The sequence below is a fragment of the Gobius niger genome (assembly GCF_951799975.1).
Source record: "Gobius niger genome assembly, chromosome: 13".
NCBI classification, from domain to species: domain Eukaryota; kingdom Metazoa; phylum Chordata; class Actinopteri; order Gobiiformes; family Gobiidae; genus Gobius; species Gobius niger.
In genome coordinates, this window is record NC_136864.1 from 6,030,078 (window position 1) to 6,052,805 (window position 22,728).

Consider the following 22,728-nt stretch of genomic DNA (forward strand, 5'->3'; position numbering starts at 1 on the left):
TTAAACGTCTGAATTGTCCTCAATGTAACAAAATTCACCTTAGAATGTTCTTGAGTCATCTTCTGTTCTCTGTAGGTGAGGTGTAGAACGTTTCACCTCTCATCCAAAAGTCTTCGTCAGCGAACTGAAGTTTCAGCTCAGCTCGTAGACCAGACATAGACCACTACATATAGGGACTGAGCCAAGCTAGACTCCTCCCAGTGATCTATATCTTGTCTACAGGCTGAGCTGAAACTTTACTTTGCTGATGAAGCCTTTTGGATGAGAGACAAAACACTCTACACTTCAACTACAGAGAACAGAAGATGACTCAAGAACCTCTTTGGTGAATATTGTTACAGTGAGGACAATTTAGACATTTTACAAGCACCAATTTGTTTTGTCCAGATCATGCATTTATGATCTGGAGGTCATATGAAAGCATTAGTTTAAACGGGACGGCTCTTTGGACCTGGGGTTTTTGTCCTTGATCTTGAGCTGATCCATTTCGCTCTCCATTCCGATAGCTTTCTCCAAACACAGTTCCGGCTCTTGTTTGTCACAGAGCTGCTTGAGTTCGCCCTGAACGGCCTCCTTTTCCTTACGAAGACCATCTCTCCTGTCTTCCAACTCAAGACAGTTCTGTTTCACGACGGCCTGCTGTTCCAGTTTGGCTTTACCTTGTTTAATTTCCTCCTCCAAAGCTTCTGTCTCCATTTTCAGACCTGCCATCTCGATATGAAGTTCTGACGCGTAGTCGACACTCCACTGTGGTTCAATTTTACTGTTAATCTCCTCCAGTACATCTTTTAACGCCTTGTTTTTGCAGCAAATGCCATGCTTTTCTGCCTTCAACTGGAAAGCCTCTTGTTGCCTTTTCCGTCTCGATTTGGCAAGTTCAAGCTTGTCCTCCAAAGCTTCTGTCTCGCTTTTCAATGCAGCAATCTCCATGTCGATGTCGCTAGCTTTTTCCAAACACATCTCGTTGGAAGGCTCTATTTCCTCACAGAGCGGCGTGAATTTGTCCAGAACGGCCTCCTTTGCCTCACAAAGACCATTTCTCACATCATCCATCTCGCGAACCTGCAGTTTCATGTTGGCTTCCTGTTCCACTCTGGATTTAGCTTGTGTTGTTTCCTCCTGCGACGCCATGATCTCCTTCTCAATGTCCTTAGTTTTTTCCAAACACATCTCTTTGGAAGTCTCTGGCTCTTGTTTGTCACAGAGCTGCTTGAGTTCGCCCTGAACGGCCTCCTTTGCCTTACGAAGACCATCTCTCCTGTCTTCCAACTCGAGACAGTTCTGTTTCACGACGGCCTGCTGTTCCAGTTTGGCTTTACCTTGTTTAATTTCCTCCTCCAAAGCTTCTGTCTCCATTTTCAGACCTGCCATCTCGATATGAAGTTCTGACGCGTAGTCGACACTCCACCGTGGTTCAATTTTACTGTTAATCTCCTCCAGCACATCTTTTAGCTCCTTGTTTTTGCAGCAAATGACGAGCTTTTCTGCCTCGAACTGGGCGCTGCGGACGATCAAAGCCTCTTGCCTTTCCAGTTTCGTTTTGGCAAGTTCAAGCTTGTCCTCCAAAGCTTCTGTCTTGCTTTTCAACGCAGCAATCTCCTTCTGGATGTCGCTAGCTTTTTCCAAACGCATCTCGTTGGAAGTCTCTATTTTGTCACAGAGCTGCTTGAGTTCGCCCTGAACGGTCTCCTTTGCTTTACGAAGACCATCTCTCATGTCTTCCAACTCGAGACAGTTCTGTTTCACGACGGCCTGCTGCTCCAGTTTGGCTTTACCTTGTTTAATTTCCTCCTCCAAAGCTTCTGTCTCCATTTTCAGACCCGCCATCTCGATATGAAGTTCTGACGCGTAGTCGACACTCCACTGTGGTTCAATTTTACTGTTAATCTCCTCCAGTACATCTTTTAACGCCTTGTTTTTGCAGCAAATGCCATGCTTTTCTGCCTTCATCTGGAAAGCCTCTTGTTGCCTTTTCCGTCTCGATTTGGCAAGTTCAAGCTTGTCCTCCAAAGCTTCTGTCTCGCTTTTCAATGCAGCAATCTCCATGTCGATGTCGCTAGCTTTTTCCAAACGCATCTCGTTGGAAGGCTCTATTTCCTCACAGAGCGGCGTGAATTTGTCCTGAACGGCCTCCTTTGCCTCACAAAGACCATTTCTCACATCATCCATCTCGCGAACCTGCAGTTTCATGATGGCTTCCTGTTCCACTCTGGATTTAGCTTGTGTTGTTTCCTCCTGCAACGCCGTGATCTCCTCAATGTCCTTAGTTTTTTCCAAACACATCTCTTTGGAAGTCTCTGGCTCTTGTTTGTCACAGAGCTGCTTGAGTTCGTCCTGAACGGCCTCCTTTGCCTTACGAAGACCATCTCTCCTGTCTTCCAACTCGAGACAGTTCTGTTTCACGACGGCCTGCTGTTCCAGTTTGGCTTTACCTTGTTTAATTTCCTCCTCCAAAGCTTCTGTCTCCATTTTCAGACCTGCCATCTCGATATGAAGTTCTGCCGCGTAGTCGACACTCCACCGTTGTTCAATTTTACTGTTAATCTCCTCCAGTACATCTTTTAGCTCCTTTTTTTTGCAGCAAATGACGAGCTTTTCTGCCTCGAACTGGGCGCTGCGGACCATCAAAGCCTCTTGCCTTTCCAGTTTCGTTTTGGCAAGTTCAAGCTTGTCTTCCAAAGCTTCTGTCTCGCTTTTCAACGCAGCAATCTCCTTCTGGATGTCGCTAGCTTTTTCCAAACACATCCCTTTGGAAGTCTCTATTTTGTCACAGAGCTGCTTGAGTTCGTCCTGAACGGCCTCCTTTGCCTCACAAAGACCATTTCTCATGTCTTCCATCTCGCGAACCTGCAGTTTCATGTTGGCTTCCTGTTCCACTCTGGATTTAGCTTGTGTTGTTTCCTCCTGCAACATCGCGATCTCTTTCTCAATGTCCTTAGTTTTTTCCAAACACATCTCTTTGAAAGTCTCTGGCTCTTGTTTGTCACAGAGCTGCGTGAGTTCGTCCTGAATGGCCTCGTTTTCCTTACGAAGACCATTTCTTACACCCTCCAACGTGTGAAGCTGCTGTTTCAGGGCGGCCTGCTGTTCCAGTTTGGACTTGACGTGTTCAATTTTTTCCTGCATTGCGCATTTGTGATGTTTCAACTTTGCGATCTCACATTCGAGCGCCGCATATTGCTTCTTTGAGGTATCTTGCTTCGCTCTCTGGCAAAGCTCTGCATATTCCTTATCATTAGCCTTGTTCTCTTCAAGTAACTGACTCTTTTCATATTCTAAAGCAACACGGTGCTCTTCTGAAGCGGTTTGACACTTCATTGCCTTGGCCTTTTCCTGGTCCTTTTCTTCCCAAAGCCTGATGAAGGTCTGTTCAAACCCGGAAAAAGATGTTTGCTCGAGTTTGGATTGTTCCGTCTCCCTTTCTATGAAAATCGTCATGTTTTTGTCTTGGACGGAGTCTTTTTCTCCATTTGTCGACCTGGCAGACTGCCGCTCTCTTTCCCCATCATCTTTGGGCAGGTTTTCCAAAGTCTCGGGTGCAGGGACTTGGCAAATGTCGCCCAGGGCTGTATGTGGTCCGTTTCTTGTGACAAGCTGCATTTCTTGCGTCTTGCTCGTCATTTCCTCGTTCAGGGGCGGGATTTCATCGTGCAGGAGGCGGTTTTCCTCCTGAGGCTCACCCAGGCCATGTGTGAAGTTCTCAGGGTCCACCATTGCTTCCCAACACTCGATGATGGTGTTTCCAAGCCGGGAAGAAGGTGTTTGGTCCTGTTTGGATTGGTGCTGCTCCGTTTTTAGCCCTTTCATCATATTTTGGTCTTGGACGGACTGTGTTTCTTCCAAACTGCCTTGTTCTCCATTTTGCGACCCAACAGACTGCTGCTCAGCCCTTTCCTCATCTTTGGGCAGGTTTTCCAAAGTCTCAGGGGCAGGGACTTCGCAAACGTCGCCCGGGGCTGTGTTTGGTCCGTTTCTCGTGAACCGCCGCAGGACACGCTGCGTTTCTTGCATCGCTGGCTCAAAGATGGCTCTTAGCTTGGCGATTCTGTCCTTTGAACTTTCTTCCACCTCAACACTTTCCATTTCAGAGTCAGACATGTCTGACTTCCCACTGTCAGACCGAGACTCATCCAGGCCGTGTGTGAAGTTCTCAGGCTCCACCTTTTCCCCATTTTCGACAGACTGCTGCTCCCTTTCTTCATCCTCTTTGGGCAGGACCTCCAAAGTTCCCTCGGGAGCAGGGCCTTGGCAAACCTCGTCCGGAGCTGCGTTTAGTTCGTTTCTTGTGAACCGTCGCTGGACACGCTGCGATTCTTGCATCGCTGGCTCAAAGATGGCTCTTAGCTTGGCGATTCTGTCCTTTGAACTTTCTTCCACCTCAACACTTTCCATTTCAGCGTTGGACACGTCTGACCTCCCACTGTCAGACATGGCGTCACTAAATTTACCCCAAATTAATCTATAACACACAGATACTCACAGTAATCTCTCCTCGCGCTGCAGAGAAATGGCTGAGATAACAGGCAACGTCGGACAAGTGACCGTTCTGATGTGAGATGTATATGATGATGTCATATGAACAGAATATCGTCCAATCAGATGCAGTGGAATTTGGTCTGGTTACTAGGCAACGGGCACTTGCAGGTGATGTCACAGCGTTGTGAGCGGTGCTAAGAGCTGTTTTCCCTTATATGGAATAAAGTCAGAAAACCGTCCATATTTGGTCATGTGAGCACGTTGATACAGACGGCATCTCGTCATAGAAGGGGGCGTGGCCTCACCGAGGGGGGAAATAGAATCTTTTGGGAAATACAATTTTTCACTCTTTTTTTTAGCCGTTTTCTGGCAAAAAATAAACATATTTATTGCATACAAATAAAGTCAAGTCTAAATCAGGTCCATATGGATGTTTATTCGCAGCAGCAAATAAAAAAAAAACAGCAGTCGTAGCTAGCACTAGCTAGTGTTAGCATATACACAATGCTAACATGTAGCATCATGTTAGCATTCTCCGTTTTTTGTGTGTAGGCTTTTTATGGGCTGTTGAACCACTTTGCTCCTCTCCATGTCTTTGTATTTTTATTTAGTTTAAAACTATATTCATAAATCAGCATTTGTTAAGAGTATTTTTTGAATAATTAAAGGGGCTAGATGCAAGTTAGCCATTTTATACTCACTACTGCCACCTCAGGTCACACGTGTAACTGCAGGTTCTATATTAAGCTCGTGCATGACGGCACTTCTGACCCGAATTAACACCTTTTTGAGTGACAGGATTTTAGAGCCAGTTGTGGTGAACAGGTCTGAGCCCATTCTACACATTAGGACATGGCTGGAACATGTAGGGGGAGGAAAATACATAATTTTGACATTTTTAAACTCTGTATAGTCCCTTTAAAGAAAGTTTAGATTTTTTTTTCAAAAACATTTCCGCCTTAACTGTTTTTAAATCAGATCAAATCATCAGAGGTGTTGCCACCACAGCAACACCAGCATGGTAGCGCCTCCGCTTCACAGCTAGAAGGTCCCAGGTTATGTGGCTTAAGTTTCTACTAAATGAAAACAAAAGCACAAACTGCCTTCATTTAAGCCGTTTACTGACATGTGACTGAGCTGTGATGACGTGTATTTTGTCAGTTTTATAAAGTTTGGCTTGTGCAGAATCTTATTTTTATTAGTAAATGTGCGCCTGCCAATCAACAGTGGTTGTGCGTATTTTTTATGGAATTTTTAAATGGTATTTGATTGTGTTTGGGTGTCTGGTGTTGCTGCGTCTGAAACGAGCAGATTGGTAAGAGCTCTTACGCCAAACCGGATGTGCGTCAGCGTCCGCCATGACAAGATGCTTCCGAATTGGGCTGTCAGTTAGGAAGTAGTTAGGAAAAGGAGCCTCGATGATAACTATCATAGCCACTTTAGCATAGGGACCTCTGGTGCTAACTAACCAGTGATTAGGAGCTATGTGCCATCCCACAAGCCACTGCGCCAACTCGCCCCCACCCTCGAGTGATTCATGCGCAACCACTGCTGATTGACAGGAGCACATTTAATAATAAAAATTCTGCACAAGTCAAACTTTATAAAAGTGATAAATCCATGTTGTCGTCCCCACAGCTCAGTCACATGTCAGTGTTAAAGAGTAAACTCAGTAAACAGATTAAATGCTTTTGTTTTCATTTAGTAGAAACTTAAGCCACATGGATCATTTGCTGATGTAGCTTTATGAAACAGCTGCTGAAATAAAAATAACACTAAAGGGAAACGTACGGATCATTTGGATTTATTTTTCTCCTTAAATGTCTTTGTTTGGACACTATGTTGTTGTTGTTATACTATACAGCAGGGGGCGACATGCGCTTTTGTTTGGCCTGCACTCCACCAATAACTTTAAAGAAGAAGAAAAACAGCTGTTGGTGATGTCACTTCCCTTTCCCCTGTTTAAGGACGGACGGATTGTTCAAAATGCTGCTGAAGCTCTAGTTCACTAACTGCATAGAGCAGGGGTGGCCAACTAGTCAGAGACCAAGAGCCGAAATTTTGAACCTTGATCCCGTGAAGAGCCACAAAGGCACCGACCATTAGCGAGATCCCGGGGCGGTACTTTATTGTGATTAAATAGAATGTGACCGTTTTATTTAATCACAATAAACTATAACTTTATGCCTGGCCTTTTTTTTTTTTTTTTTTTTTTAATAATTGTGTTAGATTGAATGGTTTTACTCCTCACCAAGATTGAAATACATGTATATTAACTGAAATTTTGTGCTGTTCTGCTCTGACTGAGACAGAATTAGATTTTTTTAAATTTTATTTATTTAATGCTGGGGTGTGTTTGTATGTGGGGCTCTGCCCACTGAGCCCCCTTCTTTGATCCGCCCCTGGCCTGTGCGCTCAGCGCAGCTTCGTCCTGACTGGACTGTGCAGAGAACGCACTCTAGGCTCCACATAGTTCATAAACTTTAACCAGGAGCCTCTGGACGTCTGAGAGTCTGTTTTAAGTTGCATCTGTTACAGTTACTGTCACGTGTGAAAGAAAAGTCATGACTTTGCGTATTTCCGCGTTACGATGTCGCGCTTCGCCTCATATTCTTCATAAGAGCTCCGCTTTTTTCCATTTCCTAATTTTGATCTTTTTCTGTGAATATGAAGCCAATTTACATCAAATAAAGAGTAGCTGATCAGAAACCTGAAGAGCACAGAAGCTAATCCTAGTGCCACGATCTGCCTGACTGTTGTTTAACCTACATCCCGCTTTGAGTGAGGCTGCGCGGGCACCGTTTACACGCTGCCTCGAAAAGGAGAGATACACAGACTCTCATTCATGTAGAGATGGAAACAGGGTCTGTAGGACGATGGTTGAATTTTTGGTCAAAGACTGTTACAGTTTATGGGAAATATTTACCAATTATTTTGCAAAGAGCCGCATTGTATTAAACCAGGGGTGTCCAAACTTTTTTCATGGGGGGCCGCATACTGAAGTGTACACAGGGTGAAGGGCCATAGATCGGTGGTTAGTGCCGCAAAACCTTTGACTAGCAGAGGTTTAAATTGCGCCCCACGCCTTTATTTATGCTCAAAACCCTCATGCCAGCTCTGTCTCACAGTAAAAGATTAGTTGTTTGGTTAGAATTGTGTAGAATTATTACATTTCAAATAAAAAGGACTATCTCTGATGATGTGTCCCGATTCAGCAAGAAGAGGGCCACCAAAAATTCGTCTGAGGGCCGCATTTTGGACACCCCTGTATTAAACATATCCAATCATGCAAAGAGCCACACTCTGATTGGCCAAGAGCCACGTGTTGGCCACCCCTGGCACAGAGGTCTAACAGTCGACCCCATGAAAGGTTAAGGATTAGTTGCTAATGTTAGAGCTTAGAGGCTACAATTTGATGGTTTCAGACGCAGCCAGCGCTCCTAATCACCGGTTAGTTAGCACCAGAGGTCCCGATGCTAAAGTGGCTATGATAGTTAGCATTGAGGCTCCTTTTCCTAACTCCTTCCTCACTCACAGACCGATTCGGAAGCTTCTTGTCATGGCGGACGCTGACGCACATCTGGTAGATTCTTACCAACTTACTGGTCATCGGAAGGGGCCAAAGAGTAATGCTTTTTAATGCCATTTTAATGCCGAAATACTATAATTAAGTGCACAAATGCAGAAATAATTGGTAAATATTTCATTTTGGAATATTTGCAAACATTTCATCCAATAGAGGAAAGCAAATTGGTCAAAATGGGCAAATTATGAGCAAAACAAATGTGGGCAAATTCAACCACAGCTGTAATGGTTTATGTTTGAGGCCATAATGTGGGTATTTTCGACGAACTAATGACATCAAACATCAAGTGTAATTTTAACATTTTATTGCAATTTATTCCTTTACAGACAAACTATAACCCAACAGTATAAAAACGGACAGACGGGAGACACGCGACTCAGAACAGACAGATGACGACGAGGGGAAACGTTCACATCATTTTGGACATTTTTGATTCTAAAACACTCTTTTGAATCTTCGAGCTTTCGCCTCTGAGAATATTTACAGTAAAGTCCGTGACGCAACTACAGCTAAATCTCTGTGACAAACGCGGTCGCACTGCAAACAAGAATGATCCTAGCGGTTAAAACGGGAGATTATTCCAGAATATTAAACTTCATTGGAGAAGCTTTTTGCCCTGGGAACGATTTAGAAGAAAGATCCGCCATAAGGAGATGGTTTTGCTCAGAAAGAAAACACCAAAACAAGCGATAAATACATTGAAAGATAATCCTCTTGGGTATAAAATTGGAACGGTTGCCATAAAATAAGCCATACAATACATATACATCGCTATTCTATTGTTTAAATGGACAAAGCTCTTCTATATGACCCTCATCAAAGTAAAAAAGTATTGAAAGAAAGACGTTTACCAACTTCATGATGTTTAACTTTATCGATTTGTAAAAAGAACAGAAGAAAGGGACAGGACACTTTGGTAATTGGACAAATATGCGTCACAACTTCTCGAATGAAGATTAACACTCCACATTCCTTTTAACTTGTGTAAAAATGTGTTCTTTTCCGCTGTTTAGGCCCAAAAGAGAGAGAAGGGAAAAGGGGGGGGGGGTGTGTGTGATTGGGAGGACATCGAACGACTGATCCACATGCGTCTGTGCACCTCTATGTACAACGAGTGTTCTGCCAAAAGAATTCAAATGAGCCAAAATGACTTGAAGTTTGTGTCGCTACTAACTAGGATTTTTGTGACTTTTTGGGATATTTTGAGCTGTTTTCTAAAAGGTTTTGCTCTGCCAATCTTCCGCCGTTTGCAATCAGACCGAAACGAGTGTAAAACCCGACGCGGACTCGTGAAGGCGTTGTTCTTTTCAGCGCCACGTGGTTCGAGCATGCTCAGTTTTCTTTTTCTTTTTACAGGAAGGTCGCTATGGGATCTACGGTGCGCCTCGCGATTACGGCAAGGAAAAAAACAGGGATATGGTGAAGGTTTTGGGGGCGAAGGGGAAGAGGCGTCGCTTCCCCCGCACAACCCCGTGTATGTTACAACTGCGTAGCGGCGGTGAGTTGGAGCATGCTCAGTGGGCGTGTCGTCCGGTGTTTAAGAGTCGTCTCCGTTGATGCTGTCGCCTTCGCCGTCGTCGTCTCCCTCCACGTGCTCTCCCTCCTCCTCTTCTTCCTCCTCCTCGCGCTCCTGACTCTTCATCTGCACCAGCAACAAACAACACTCAAAACCATTGGACGACACTGCATTCTCTTCAAAGAGCGGGTAGAGAGTTCAGGACTGTGATGTCATATCGCTAAGGCAGCTGCGCGGGGCCCCCCAACAGTCAAGGGCCCCCCCCATGTACCGACCCGTTATTCAGAAGCCTGCAGTAAACGCTTGATACACAGTCTTCCTAATGATTTTGGCGATGCAGTTACATCATCTCTCCACCAAAGCTCCCTGGAGCTGTTCATCCCCATCCTGCTGCGGCTTTAGTGAGTCATGGTTCCCTAATGTTATAATCGACTTTTTCAAGCTTTACATCATGTTATTATGTCATTCCCTCATTAAAAACATGCCTGAAGTGTTGCCTTGGCTCATTCACGTATTTTTGAGTAATCTGTAAAAACTCTGATGGCGGCCATTTTAGGGATAGGTTTGCCTGAGTCCTCCTAGGAACGCCCCCACCTCGTGTCGGAAAGGGTCAGAGGTTCTTAAAGAGACAGAGGCCTATTTCAAGACATTCACTACAGCCATTTTGAGAGAGCAGTTTTATATAAGGCAGTTATTCTAATTTACTGCATTTACAGACCAACAGAAGGTTTGGTCATCATTGTAGTGTGATATAGACTGGTGCTATGTGATTGAGAAAAGCATAATACCCCCTCTTTAATAAACTAATGGAGATTTTAAAGCTAGAATAATGGAGTTTTGTTCACATCAAAACACTTGGACAGTGTGTTAGATGTATTTACCAGTTGTGACTTGTTGCGAGTTGTTCCACGGCTTCTTCTCCACTTTTTTTACTGTTTATATCAACAATAAGATCAGGTATTGATTCCAAATATCCAATACTGAAACGATACCCGTTTAAGGCTCTCAAAACTTTTCAGGTATACTGCCAACCAAATCTAAATTAATATGGACATGATGAATAAAATCACTTTTTTATTATCACGTTTTAACCTCGCAAAAGCGTTTGCGGAAACCTAATTTAATAAAATAGCCACTGCTTGAGCGTGCACGTGTTTGTATTTCAGTTTATGAAAAGCTGTTTAAAAATAACTGATATCATTTATTTGTAACGCACAAGTTGCAATGATCGCTTTTATGTGAGTTGTTAATATTAAAGAGGGGGTATTATGCTTTTTTTCAATCACATAGTACCAGTCTATATCACACTACAATGATGACCAAACCTTCTGTTGGTCTGTAAATGCAGTAAATTAGAATAACTGCCTTGTATAGAATTACTCTCTCAAAATGGCTGTAGTGAATGTCTTGAAATAGGCCTCTGTCTCTTTAAGAACCTCTGAGCCTTTCCGACACGCCCCCTCCACACGCTGTCTGTGGCATCAGTGGGGAGGGGGTTCTGCTGAGGAGCAGTGGTTGGTTACTCGGCTGGTGACGAAAGCTCGGAGGCGTCTCCAGGAGGTGGGGGCGTTCCTAGGAGGACTCAGGCAAACCTGTCCCTAAAATGGCTGCCATCAGAGTTTTTACAGATTACTCAAAAATACGTGAATGTGCCAAGGCAACACTTCAGGCATGTTTTTAATGAGGGAATGACATAATAACATGATGTACAGCTTGAAAAAGTCGATTTTGCAGAATACCCCCCCTTTAATGCAACCTAAAGCCTGCCTGGTTTTACATTAGTTTATCAATAGATATAATTGATTTGTCTGCATGAAAAGAAAAGTGCATCTCGAAGCGGGTATTAAGCTTTTTGCGTGGATGCACTTTGTTGGTTAGTTGATCTAAAACAGCTGAAGACAAAATAGCCAGTTTTTAATTTACCACCACCTCCCAGCGGTCAACAGTTCACGGGAGATTAACAAAGCTGGGTGTTAAGATTGTACTTCCCTCAAACTCACTCACTGCTAATAAATAAACTATATTCAAGTCGTGCATGTGTGGACTCTTACCTCATCGTCCTCGAGCAGGTCTCCCTCCTCTTCCTCTTCTTCCTCCTCCTCTTCCTCCTCCTCAGACTCGTCCCTCTCCCTCTTTGTGTCGTCCTTTTTACTGGAGTGAGAAGGAGACGTCACTTCCCCGGGCTCCGCCTTCGAACTTTTACCATCTGAGGAGCAAACGTACAATCATCAGTCTGTCGCGTCACCACCAGAGGCAGTAATGAGCGTAACTTTATGGCTGAATGTAATTATATACACACATGTACAAGAAAAAACACCGACTCTCTGACCTGACTTCTTGTTGTGGTCCTTCTCCATCTGCTCCAGATTCTCCAGGAGGTCGTCCACTTTGCTCTTGATTTGGCTCAGCTCCCGTTTGATGGTCTGCAGCTCGTCCACTTTCACTGAGGAGAAACAACAGCAGATGAGCCAAAACCCTTGAAATTACTCCATGGTTTAATTATTTAATGTGTAAGACAGAAGGTTTTGTGCTCCATTTATTATAAGCTGTTTTGCGTTTACTTGTTCTGGAGGAGGTGCGCTGGCCGCTCTTGGAGGCCGAGGAGAAGCTCTTGGTTCTTCTGCTGCTGCCTCCGGTCAGGCTGACTCTGGGACGCTTCGAGGGGATCACGGCGCGGGACAGAGGCGGAGGGGGCGCAGGCACACGAGAGGGGTACGAGTACATCCTGAAAAAAAACAAAAACACACACTCAAATTACCAATATACGCAATATACACTGCGCTCCAAATTATTATGCAAATTGTATTTCAGTGTCAAAAAGTTAAATAAAAAAGATTTTCAATGAAACTCATGGATGGTATTGTGTCTCTTTGAATCACTGACGTAAATCTCAGACGCCTGTGATGATTAGTTTTCAGCTTAAGCCCAGTTAAGGAAAAACTACTGAAAAAGGACGTTCCACATTATTAAGCAGATCATCATTTTCATGCAATAAGGGAAAGAAAAAGGATCTCTCTGCTGATGAAAAGCGTGAAATAGTTGAATACCTTGGTCTAGGTATGAAAACCCTCGATATTCCATGAAAGATTAAGCTTAATCATCGCACTGTGAAGAGATTTGTGGCTGATTCAGACACACACGGGTTTGTGCAGATAAAGGCACAATGAGGACAGTTTCTGCCAGACAAATATATCAGATTAAGAGAACAGCTGCTACAAAGCAACAAAATCTGGAGTCTCCCAAACATGGCCGTATCTACCATTGAGGTCACCGAGGTCCGGACCTCGGTAAAATTTTAGCTTTTTTTTTATTTTTATTTTTTTACACATTGAATCCTGCGCAAATGAATGTTGTAAACACGCGCTTCTACAGGCGGAAGAGCCTCTAATTCAGACGTGGATGAGCTTGTTCTGAACCTAAATGTGTCCACTCTAAAACCGGACCTCATGAGCCGCTTTGGACCCGAGTGCGTAAAACTCCGCGGAGGCGGGGGCGCGGCTGTGCGTCAGCCTCACTACAACAGCAGCGCATGAACCGCGCCAAAGTTTGATCCAGATGCAATTTCTTTACTCTCTGTCATAAAGAGAGAGGAGTCAGTGCGCGCGCCGTCACGGTGACCTCGATTTACAACAGGAGTTTTCCTCATTCTGATCTGAGGAGCGAGAGGAGAAGCGTCTGTGCCTCATCATTGCTCCTCCTCTGCTGCTCACTTTGTTTCTGTCTCATGCAAAGATTGTCCTGCATATAAATGATCTTCGCTTTAGTGAGAGCTTAAACCAGCGCATTCACCTTTGTAGCTCCCAGTGGTTTGACAGTGAGGGCGACGCAGAGGGGGCGGGGCCAGAGCGCAGAGTCCAAACCAGAGTCTGATGTTCAGAATGAGCCAAAGCAAAACCCTCAGCTTTACACATTCACACCCACAGCCTCGTTTTCAAAACAATTTTCATTTAATATTTCAGTATTTATTTAGGACAAGACCTTCTTATTGCCTCTCACTCAGGCGAGTAAAACTGTTTGGAAAACCTGCTTGACAGTAATAATGGATGAAATAGATGTTAAATAGATATTTTGTTTTGTGATATTCATCATGTCAAAGTAGGGGGTACGTGACTCGTCACCTAAAACTTCAGGGGGTGCACGGCTGCACTTACTGCCCTGGGGCAGACTGATGGAAGTGAGGTCAGTCTGCACCATCTGCATGTCCGACCTCCATCCACTCACTCACACATTCACTCAGGCTCCTGGTCCCAAACGGTGCAACAAAAAGCAATTTTTGAAAATGGCTCAAGGATGAGACAAAAGTGTTTTTGATCACTTAAAATACAGGAAATTACATCTGAATCTTTAAAAAATTCCTGGGGGAGGACCCCCAGACCCCCCGGTTTAAAGAATTATCCGGACCTCACTGTTTTTTAAATCCTGGCTACGGCCCTGCTCCCAAACATCAGGGTGTAGGACCCTCCAGAGGCTGCAGTTGTGCATAAACCTTCTATCCGGCCTCCCCTAAACTGTTAATTGAAGATGATGAACAGAAACGGCTAAAGTGGACCAGAAATACAGACTCAATTTTTAAACAGTCTTGTTCACTGATGAGGCCGTGTGACCCTGGATGGTCAAATCAATGGAGTAGTGGATGGTTGGTGAATGGCCACAATGTCCCAACAAGGCTGTGACGTCAGTCAGGAGGGGGGCGGAGTCATGTTTTGGGCCAGAATCATGGGGAGAGAACTGGTCAGTCCCTGTAGGATCCCTGAAGGTGTGAAAATGACCTTTGAAAAATATGTGGCGTTTCTGACTAACCACGGTCTTCTATGGGACAAAAAGAAGAGCCGTCCTTTCCCTAACAAAATCCTCTTCATGCGTGACGCACCATGTCCTGCTGTAAAGAAAACCTCTGCATCACTGGCTGCTATGGGCATAAAAGGAGAGAGACTCATGATGTGGACCCCCTCCTCCCCTGACCTCAGCCCTATTGAGAACCTTTGGAGCATCAGGCAAAACATCTATGAGGGTGGGAGGCAGTTTTCATCCAAACAGCAGCTCTGGGACATCTCGCAAACAAATCCAAGCAGAAACTCTCCAAAAACTCACAAGTTTAATGGATTTAAGAATTTTGAACGCAGTGTGTATGCACGAGCCTAGGATTCAGAGATAGTATTACTAATAACGACCTAATAATGTGGGACAGCTGTATGAAATAAGTCATGTGTATACTCTACCTTTAAGCATTCAAATTTCACATTCTCAAATTGATCATTTCCATAACCAGCACCCAAAACACTGCATAAAACATTAAAAGCATATTTGTGTTTCAATTCCCAGCGTAACTCACCTGTCGTAATAATCTCGCTGAAAGTCGTAGTCGAGGTCAAACGTGGACGTGCTGTAAAACATGAAAACACAATGAGTCCACAATCTCAAAGTCGTCATCAGAGTGAAGTCAAATGAAATAAACGGCTCTCTCACCTGTACATATCTCCTGCCGAGCGTTTGGTGGTTTTTGACCGTGGTTTGGGTTCTCCAGCCAAATTTATATCTAAAAGACAAGGGGGAGGTTTTTGAGGCTATGAGGCAAAACAGACTTGCATAGAAGCAAATAACTACAAGCATCATATTGTTTACTTTGCTACATATCTTATTGATTCGGTTGATAAATTAGATTTCCTTTTCTCTTTGAATGAGTCATCAGCAGAAGTCGATTGATATGGGTTTTTCTGAGGCAGATGCCATAATCCTGTGTATGAAGCTTCTAAACAAGGTAACATTTTGATGCAAGGGCCACATTGGGGTTTTGGACTTTCTACGGGGGCCGGTCGAGTTAAGAATCAGTTTGTTTTAAAAATAATAAATAATACAAAATATCGTATCGTGATATTAGGTAATACAACATCCGTGTCACAAGAAGCCCCAATATATCGCAACATCATTTAAGTCTTTTTTACAAACTCAGTCAAAAACAAAGAAACAATTGAACTGTGTGGAAGTTCAGTTTTAGTTAAACATTTACAAACTTAGCTCAATATTAGTCTTGTTGGTCCTAATTAGGGCTGAACGATATTACTATGAGTTAGGTGAAAACCAAGCATTTTTCAGAAAAACAAAAACATAATAAGAGTGCAGTTTTATTGATGAAAATCTATATCGTTTGCGTCTTGCTTTCGATTCGATTTCGATTTTAGTGATTTAAATGTTCATATCTCGATATCAATACTATAACAACATATCTTTCAGCCTTTGTCCAGATCTAGTTGCTTACAATGTGTGTTCAATTAGAATGCAACACATCGTCTTGAAATGATTTAGTGAAATATCTCAATATCACGATATTGCATAGATGTATTGTATATCGGAAGGTACTTCAATATCTTTTAGCCCTATTTTAAACCATTACAGTCTTTCTTTATGTCCCTGAGTGGTTTTCACCCATTTTAGGCAATGCATATTGGGATTGATCCTTAGTTTGCAGCAGAGGGCGCTTTATTAGGGGCATAGGGCTGATTTATTCAGGACATTCATGTTTAGTAGGTACTGCAGAGGGAGCTCCTTTAAAGGGGCTAGATGCAAGTTAGCCATTTTATACTCGCTACTGCCACCTCAGGTCTTATGCGTAACTGCAGCTTTTATATGAAGCTCGTGCATGACAGCACTTCGGACCCAGTAAGTAAGTAACAACTTTTTGAGTGACAGTGCAGGATTTTAGAGGCAGTTGTGGTGAACAGGTCTGGGCTCATTCTACACATTAGGACATTGCTGGAACATGTAGGGGGAGGAAAATACATAATTTTGACATTTTTAAACTCCATTAGGTCCCTTTAAAAGACCGGGAAGTCTCTGTCTCTTATGGTTCCGAAATTATAACCAAAATTTGCAACATAAACTATATAAAATGCGAGGTGTACAAACTTCTCAGCTGCCCTGATGCAAATTGTGCGAGGGCTTGGTTAAAAGCTCTGACTGGGTTCTTTCAAATGTGAAAACACGGTGAGTCTCTCGGATTTTGTCGGCATTCAATTGGCCGATAGTAAAATCCCCAGATTTTGGCCAATATATTGGTCAACCTCTAATCATGAGGGCAGTGTGTGGACGGCAGTGAAGGGAAAGTCAGGTGAGTGGAGCCTCCTACTGATGGAAAACACTCAAAGAGAACAGCTGATTGTGGCTTATGGATTGGCTGGTCGGGGAGTTAAAGATCAGTATTGGCTCAACCCTCCCACCCCCCGAAACTGGACAAGAAAAAAAAAAAAAAAAAAAAGTCATTTTTTACCAAGCACTTGTCCCACGATCATCCGGCCGTCCTCTCCGCTCACGGCCGTTCTGGCGTTCCTTTCGTTGGCGAATTGTACGAAGGCGTAGCCCTTGTGAATGGAGCAGCCCACGATCTTGCCGTACTTGGCGAAAATGGCCTCGACGTCGGCCTTGGTGACGAGCAGCGTGTTGAGGTTCCCGATGAAGACGCGGGAGTTGAGCGAGCGCGGGTCCGTTTTGTTGGTGACATTGCTGCTGGCCATGAGGCTGGACGTGGAGGAGGGCGAGCGACTGAGCAGAGCAACGCCGCAATGAAGAGAAAAATAACAGATAAAAGAGGATTTAATGAGAGGCACAATCACCAACGCTGTAAAACTGAGGGGACCTGGAAGAAAACGGTTAGATCAGCCTGCGTCAAGTGTCCCGGAGGAGGCCACAGGCTTGATGCGAAAAAAGACGTCTTTGCTCAAAGGGACAAAAAACAGGTGATCCCAATATCAACCATCGAATTGTCCTGTGAGAGTTAAAAAATGTGCACGAAATGCCTCAGGAATTAAAGAATGACCATGTCACTCACAACAACAATGAATTTGATGCTTTTCCTGCAGGCCTAGCTTGAAGAGGAGCACAAAAGTTGCCAAAAAACAAAAACATGTGAGCCAAGAACAGAACCTGCATAAAACAATTACAGCAGATTGGGGGGCCTCCAACCCTTTTTATTTTATAAGCTACTTTTATAAAATAAAAATGGCAGAGTGTTACTCATGCTTCAAAGAGAGTTGGGCAACTATGGGCCTCAGGTAGTTTTAAAATGGACAGTGAAGCCCCTCAGTTATTGTGATGTGTGATTTTACTATGTAAGATTACATTTTGGTGTAAAGGTCCAACGAAGGATGGGCATTGCACTTTGGCTAACATAAGTTTATATAATAATCATAAGAATATAAACTTATGTAACATGCGTGTCCTGTTCAAACAAACTTGAATAAATTAAAGGAGCTATACCTGACATTTTTTTCTTTTTGTACGGTTAAATTATTTTTGTCCCATAAAAGTATGTTGTAAAAGTCATTTGTGAAAAAAAATAAAAATAAAACAATCAGCCTGACGTGTGAAGTTTGTGCCATATTATGATTCGTTCGTGTATGGTCAACCTAAATAGTCAATATGTGACAAAAGGGGTTCACTTTTCTCATCACAGTGACTCTGAAGGACGGCCATGACAGTAAAAACACCCATTTAGTCACATTTTCACTCACAAGGTTCAAAATTAGGTATAGTCCCTTTAACCAGGAGAACTAGTCACCAAGATGATATTTCAACAGAAACAAGCATGATTTCGGTTTCCTATTTATAGTTCGCAAAATTCACCTTAAAGGCACACTGTGTAACATTTTGATTCGACTGTTGCAAAGACAGTTTGACACAGAAAATGCCATTTTTGCAGTGCGTAATCACAGGTTGGATTTGGAAAAAGACTAAACCTATTGAAATCTCACATTTGACTACCTTTAGTTGACATCTCCATCGAGACGAGCGGGAGACTCCCATTGCCAGTAAAGCTACAGTCAGGTCCGAGAGAGCCGCTCACAGCCAAGTCACATGTCGTTTGTTCCATTTTTTTTTAGGTATTTTCCAACTATTACAGAGGCTATTTTATACTCACTACTGCCACCTCAGGTCATACGTGCAACTGCATGACGGCACTTCGGACCCCAAGTACCACCTTTTTAAGTGACAGTGCAGGATTTTTGAGGCAGTCGTGAACATGTCTGGGCTCATTCTACACAATAGGACATGGCTGGAACATGTAGGGGGAGGAATAAACATAAATTTTAACATTTTTAAACTCTGTATAGTCTCTGTAAAGTATCAGTAAAATAAATGCTTGTATTTTATTCTATGTATTAGGGGGAAATGTTACGCAGTGCAGCTTTAATGTGTGCAAACTAATCAACATTTCATCTGCAACAATCAATGTTCAGAACAAAATGGAAACACATCTTTAGGGTAACTCATCATCAGGCTTATGTAGAGAAGTTGTTGGGAACTACTTGAAAAGGTAACTTCTGTATCAGCTACAAACTCCATAGGGTTAAAAAAGAAAAAGGAAAAAAAAAGAAAAGAAAAATCAAGACAAAAAGATCCATTGAACGGAAACTCTCCAAAGTGCACATCACCTGTTGTCCTGGGAAAGGAAAGGGTTAGTTCGGGATCAATTTTTCACATCACAAAACATTAGTGCATACTGTAAATGCCACACACTGGTTAGATTAGCTTAAAAACACATCACTGAGTGCTCATGTGACTTGGAAGTTCTCCACCTCTAAAGCCTATTCATTTAGCTGATGGCATTGTTACGGCAAGAACAGATTGTGACAGTTTTACGTGCAGCGGGTTGGCTCTAAATCCCCAACGCCGCTGACACACACACACATCCCATTTGAACAGCAGCCCCACAGTAAAAGCCCAGAGCCTCAGTGCATAGAGCTTGAAACATGAAAACAGCGCTCCCCGGAGGACGGGGGAGAGCGGTGCACTCACTCCATGTGTGCGCAGGGGTCGTCTCGTCAGATTGGACTCTTGTGTGTTGGGACGTCAGACAGTTGAGGCCTCTTTTTTACTGAGGCGACAAAAAAAACAACACCTCCGTCAGGCCCTGCAGACAGATCTATTTAAAATATCACACAGGTCGCCCCGAAATGCTACCCACTACGGGACGACTACGAGGGAAATTTAAGTTCTCGCTATAATGGGATTAACACTGTGCTATTGAGCCACTGTGACCCTATTAATCCCCCTAACATAGTCTAATATTCACATCTATTCCCCAGACGACGACACTAAGGATGTAGAGAAGAGCTCTACAAGACGATCAGTCATAATTTTTCATTAATATCATATTGTTTTACTCTTGAACCGTATTAGAGGAGATTACTTTAACCTCTTAACCCCCACCTGAACCGAGCACATTTTCTCCAGTTCGGCTTCACCCAAATCAAAAAGCTTCAAGAAAAATGCGTCAAAATGGGGGATGAAAACGGGGACGGAAGCGCACACAAAAACACGAAAGAAAGCCATGAAAGAGTGACAAAAATTGAACAATATTAGTCTATGGAAATGTATGCTAGCAAATGCAAAGATGGCCGATCTCCATGGTAACTGTGGAATTTCCCGAACTCTACAGGCAAAGAGAAGCTTTCTGATTTGGGAGAAAGTCGCTTGGTTAAAGTGGGGGGGGAAAGAGATTAAATAATGGTCCAAAAAGTCAAGTTTTTTTCAACAATCGCTCTGTGATGAATGTGCTTTCTGTTCATGGAGCAAAACCGAGTGAGACAAATTATGAAAGAACAATCTGCCCGCGTTGACTTTTTAAATGAGTTAAGACAAAATAAAGGACTTTTTTTTTTTTTTTTTTTTAGAGAAAGTGAAAAGAAAGAAATTTAGTGCAGGGTGCCATGTTTTTTCTTCATTTCATTTAAATTATTGCTGCTCTCAAGTTATATAACTGCCTTTTGTTTTGCTGAGAATCTTATTTCATCAGTTGTGGAGTGGTTTCCTAAAAGTACAGTTGTTAACCTCTTAGCCCCCGCCTGCACCGGGCACATATTCTCCAGTTTGGCTTTACCCAAATCTAAAAGCTTGAAAAGAGACAAAAACGAGGATGATTAAAAATACAACAAAAACTGACAAAAACGCATCAAATAAGTGACAAAAGAGAAAAAAGCTTTAAAAATGTGACATCAACGGAGCGAAAATGCGACAAAAGAAATCCAATCAGTTTTGTAGGTCTTAGCTTTCAAATGAGGCATCACTCTGGCCTATAGGCTGTAAACTCCAGTTGAAAAGGTATTAGATTTGGGTAAACCTGGATATACGTGCTTGGTAAGACGGGGTAAGAGGTTAGAGGAATAGTTGGGTGGTTTCTGAGGGAAAACAACAGGTTTATTCAAATTAATGCATGGTTTGGTTCAGAAAGCTGTATTTCCTTGACATATTAACACATGAGGTGGACACTGCTGTGGGGGAGGAGGGTAAAGGGAGAGGGTGGATCGTCATGTTGATACTTTGGGGAAATATGGGCAAAAACACTTGTGAAACAATCAGCAGCGAATTTCTTTGTTACATCTGTATGATATTGTGTGCAACTGGGGCGTTTGTGAAACTGACTGGGAAGTGATTATGTTTTACTGTTGAGGAGGAGAAGCCCAACTGTGGGGAAAGTGCCTGAGTCTTTGTTTTATTGGAGCATGTGATGTTTTTACATGTGCAGCTCTAAAAAAACAAAACTTCTCCGAAACTCCAAAATCTAAAAAGGCATTTCCTTGATCAAAAACACAAAAAGCTACTCCACAAAAAGACACCTAACATGGAGCAGGATTCAAAATGACAAAATGAAGGGAAATTACCTAAACCATCCACAACAGCGCCCACTTCAGGTCGCAGTGTGAAACGGGGCCCATGGCCTCTGGCTAGCATGGCTAATGTTAGCCAACACACAATGAAAATCACAAAAAACCCAGCACTCTGACCAGTTCCTCTGCTTGCAAAAACCAAAACCAGCAAATTTGCGTTTCTCAGTCGACAACAGAACCCCGTCATGGCGGATCTGCCACTAGCACAACGCGGTTAGCCAATGCTAACGCGAAGGGCTGAAAAGCGTGCCAAAACATTAGCAGTCTCTTAAAGAAAAGTCTTCACAATAAATCCTATAAAAACAAAGCAATATCGACTTGGGAAAAATGCGGGAAATCGGTGCTAAAATGAATCCAGCTTGCAAGGCTCTAAAAACAACAAAGATAGTTCATGTTTTGAGAGTGCGCAGTGCGCTAGCTCCCCCGCTAGCCAGCACAATCCTGTCCAAAATAGAAAAAATATCGCTGAAAAAAATCCAAAAAGAAAAGAAAAAGGAAGGAAAAATGTAAAAATGTCTGCGGACAAAATACTCACCACGACCTTTAAGAGCAAAATGTCTCGTTTCGGTAAAATGGTTCAAATAAATGCTAGGTCGTCCTTTGAGCGCAAACAGAGCTGCGTTCTTCAACACTGTGATGGCGCAGTGAGGGGCGGGGGCTTCGGTGGGAGGCACGGTGCGGCGCAGACGGGCGGGGACGGAGGAAACAACCGCACACAGCATTGAACGGTGTACGCTGAACACTAAAACATGCGTCCTCTTCCAAATCTCCATTCGTCCTATTTGTTAAAAGACCATCGTGTTTTTTTTTTACGGAAATATAATACTATTTTGATCGGTCATCTATGGTTATAAGACAGACTTATAAGCTGCATTGGTATTCCCTGAAACAAACGTAATAAACGCCTGTTGACTGTAAAATACGACGAGGTAAGTTGCATGTTGCCAAGCAGCCAGTCGAGGGCAGTGTTGTCTGTTGTAAATTCACTTGAACTGAGCACATTTTCTCCAGTTTGGCTTTACCCAAAATCTTCAAGCTTAAAAAAAAGCATAAAAAAGCGATGAAAACGAGGATGAAAACGCAGCAAAAACGTGACAAAAAAAAAGCCATAAAAAGTGACAAAAATGTGAGTTCGGGAAAATCCACAGTTGCCATGGAGATCCGCCATCTTTGCAGCTGTTAGCAAACATTTTCCAAAGACTAACATTGGATAAAAACAGTATAAAAAGTGGAGAAAAAAGCCACGGAACAGCTCCGTTAGCAGCTGAGTTACTACTGGTAAATACATCTAACTCACTGTGGTGTCCAAGTGTTTTAATGTGAACAATAACTCCAGTATTTTAACTTTTAAAATACAGCACATTTCATGCACAAGGCAACTCAATCACAAGCAACACGAAAAACACAATAAAAACACAACAAACAAATCAACCAATACACTCATAAAAATACAAAATTACAAATAAGGGTGTATTAAAATAGTTAAAATA

General features: G+C 43.0%; 1 protein-coding gene across 1 annotated transcript; it reads right to left on the bottom strand.

Annotated features, from left to right (window-relative positions):
- Window positions 1-9,414: 9,414 nt before the first annotated feature.
- On the bottom strand, window positions 9,415-21,894 carry LOC306973047 (heterogeneous nuclear ribonucleoprotein C-like). The gene is given in 10 exon segments (XM_079569855.1): window positions 9,415-9,704; window positions 11,630-11,784; window positions 11,908-12,028; window positions 12,031-12,078; window positions 12,081-12,303; window positions 14,911-14,961; window positions 15,045-15,114; window positions 16,843-17,114; window positions 19,368-19,446; window positions 21,774-21,894. Coding segments are annotated over 9 exon segments (1,050 nt in total). The 5' UTR covers window positions 19,373-19,446; window positions 21,774-21,894; the 3' UTR covers window positions 9,415-9,599.
- Between the last annotated feature and the right edge of the window lie 834 nt (window positions 21,895-22,728).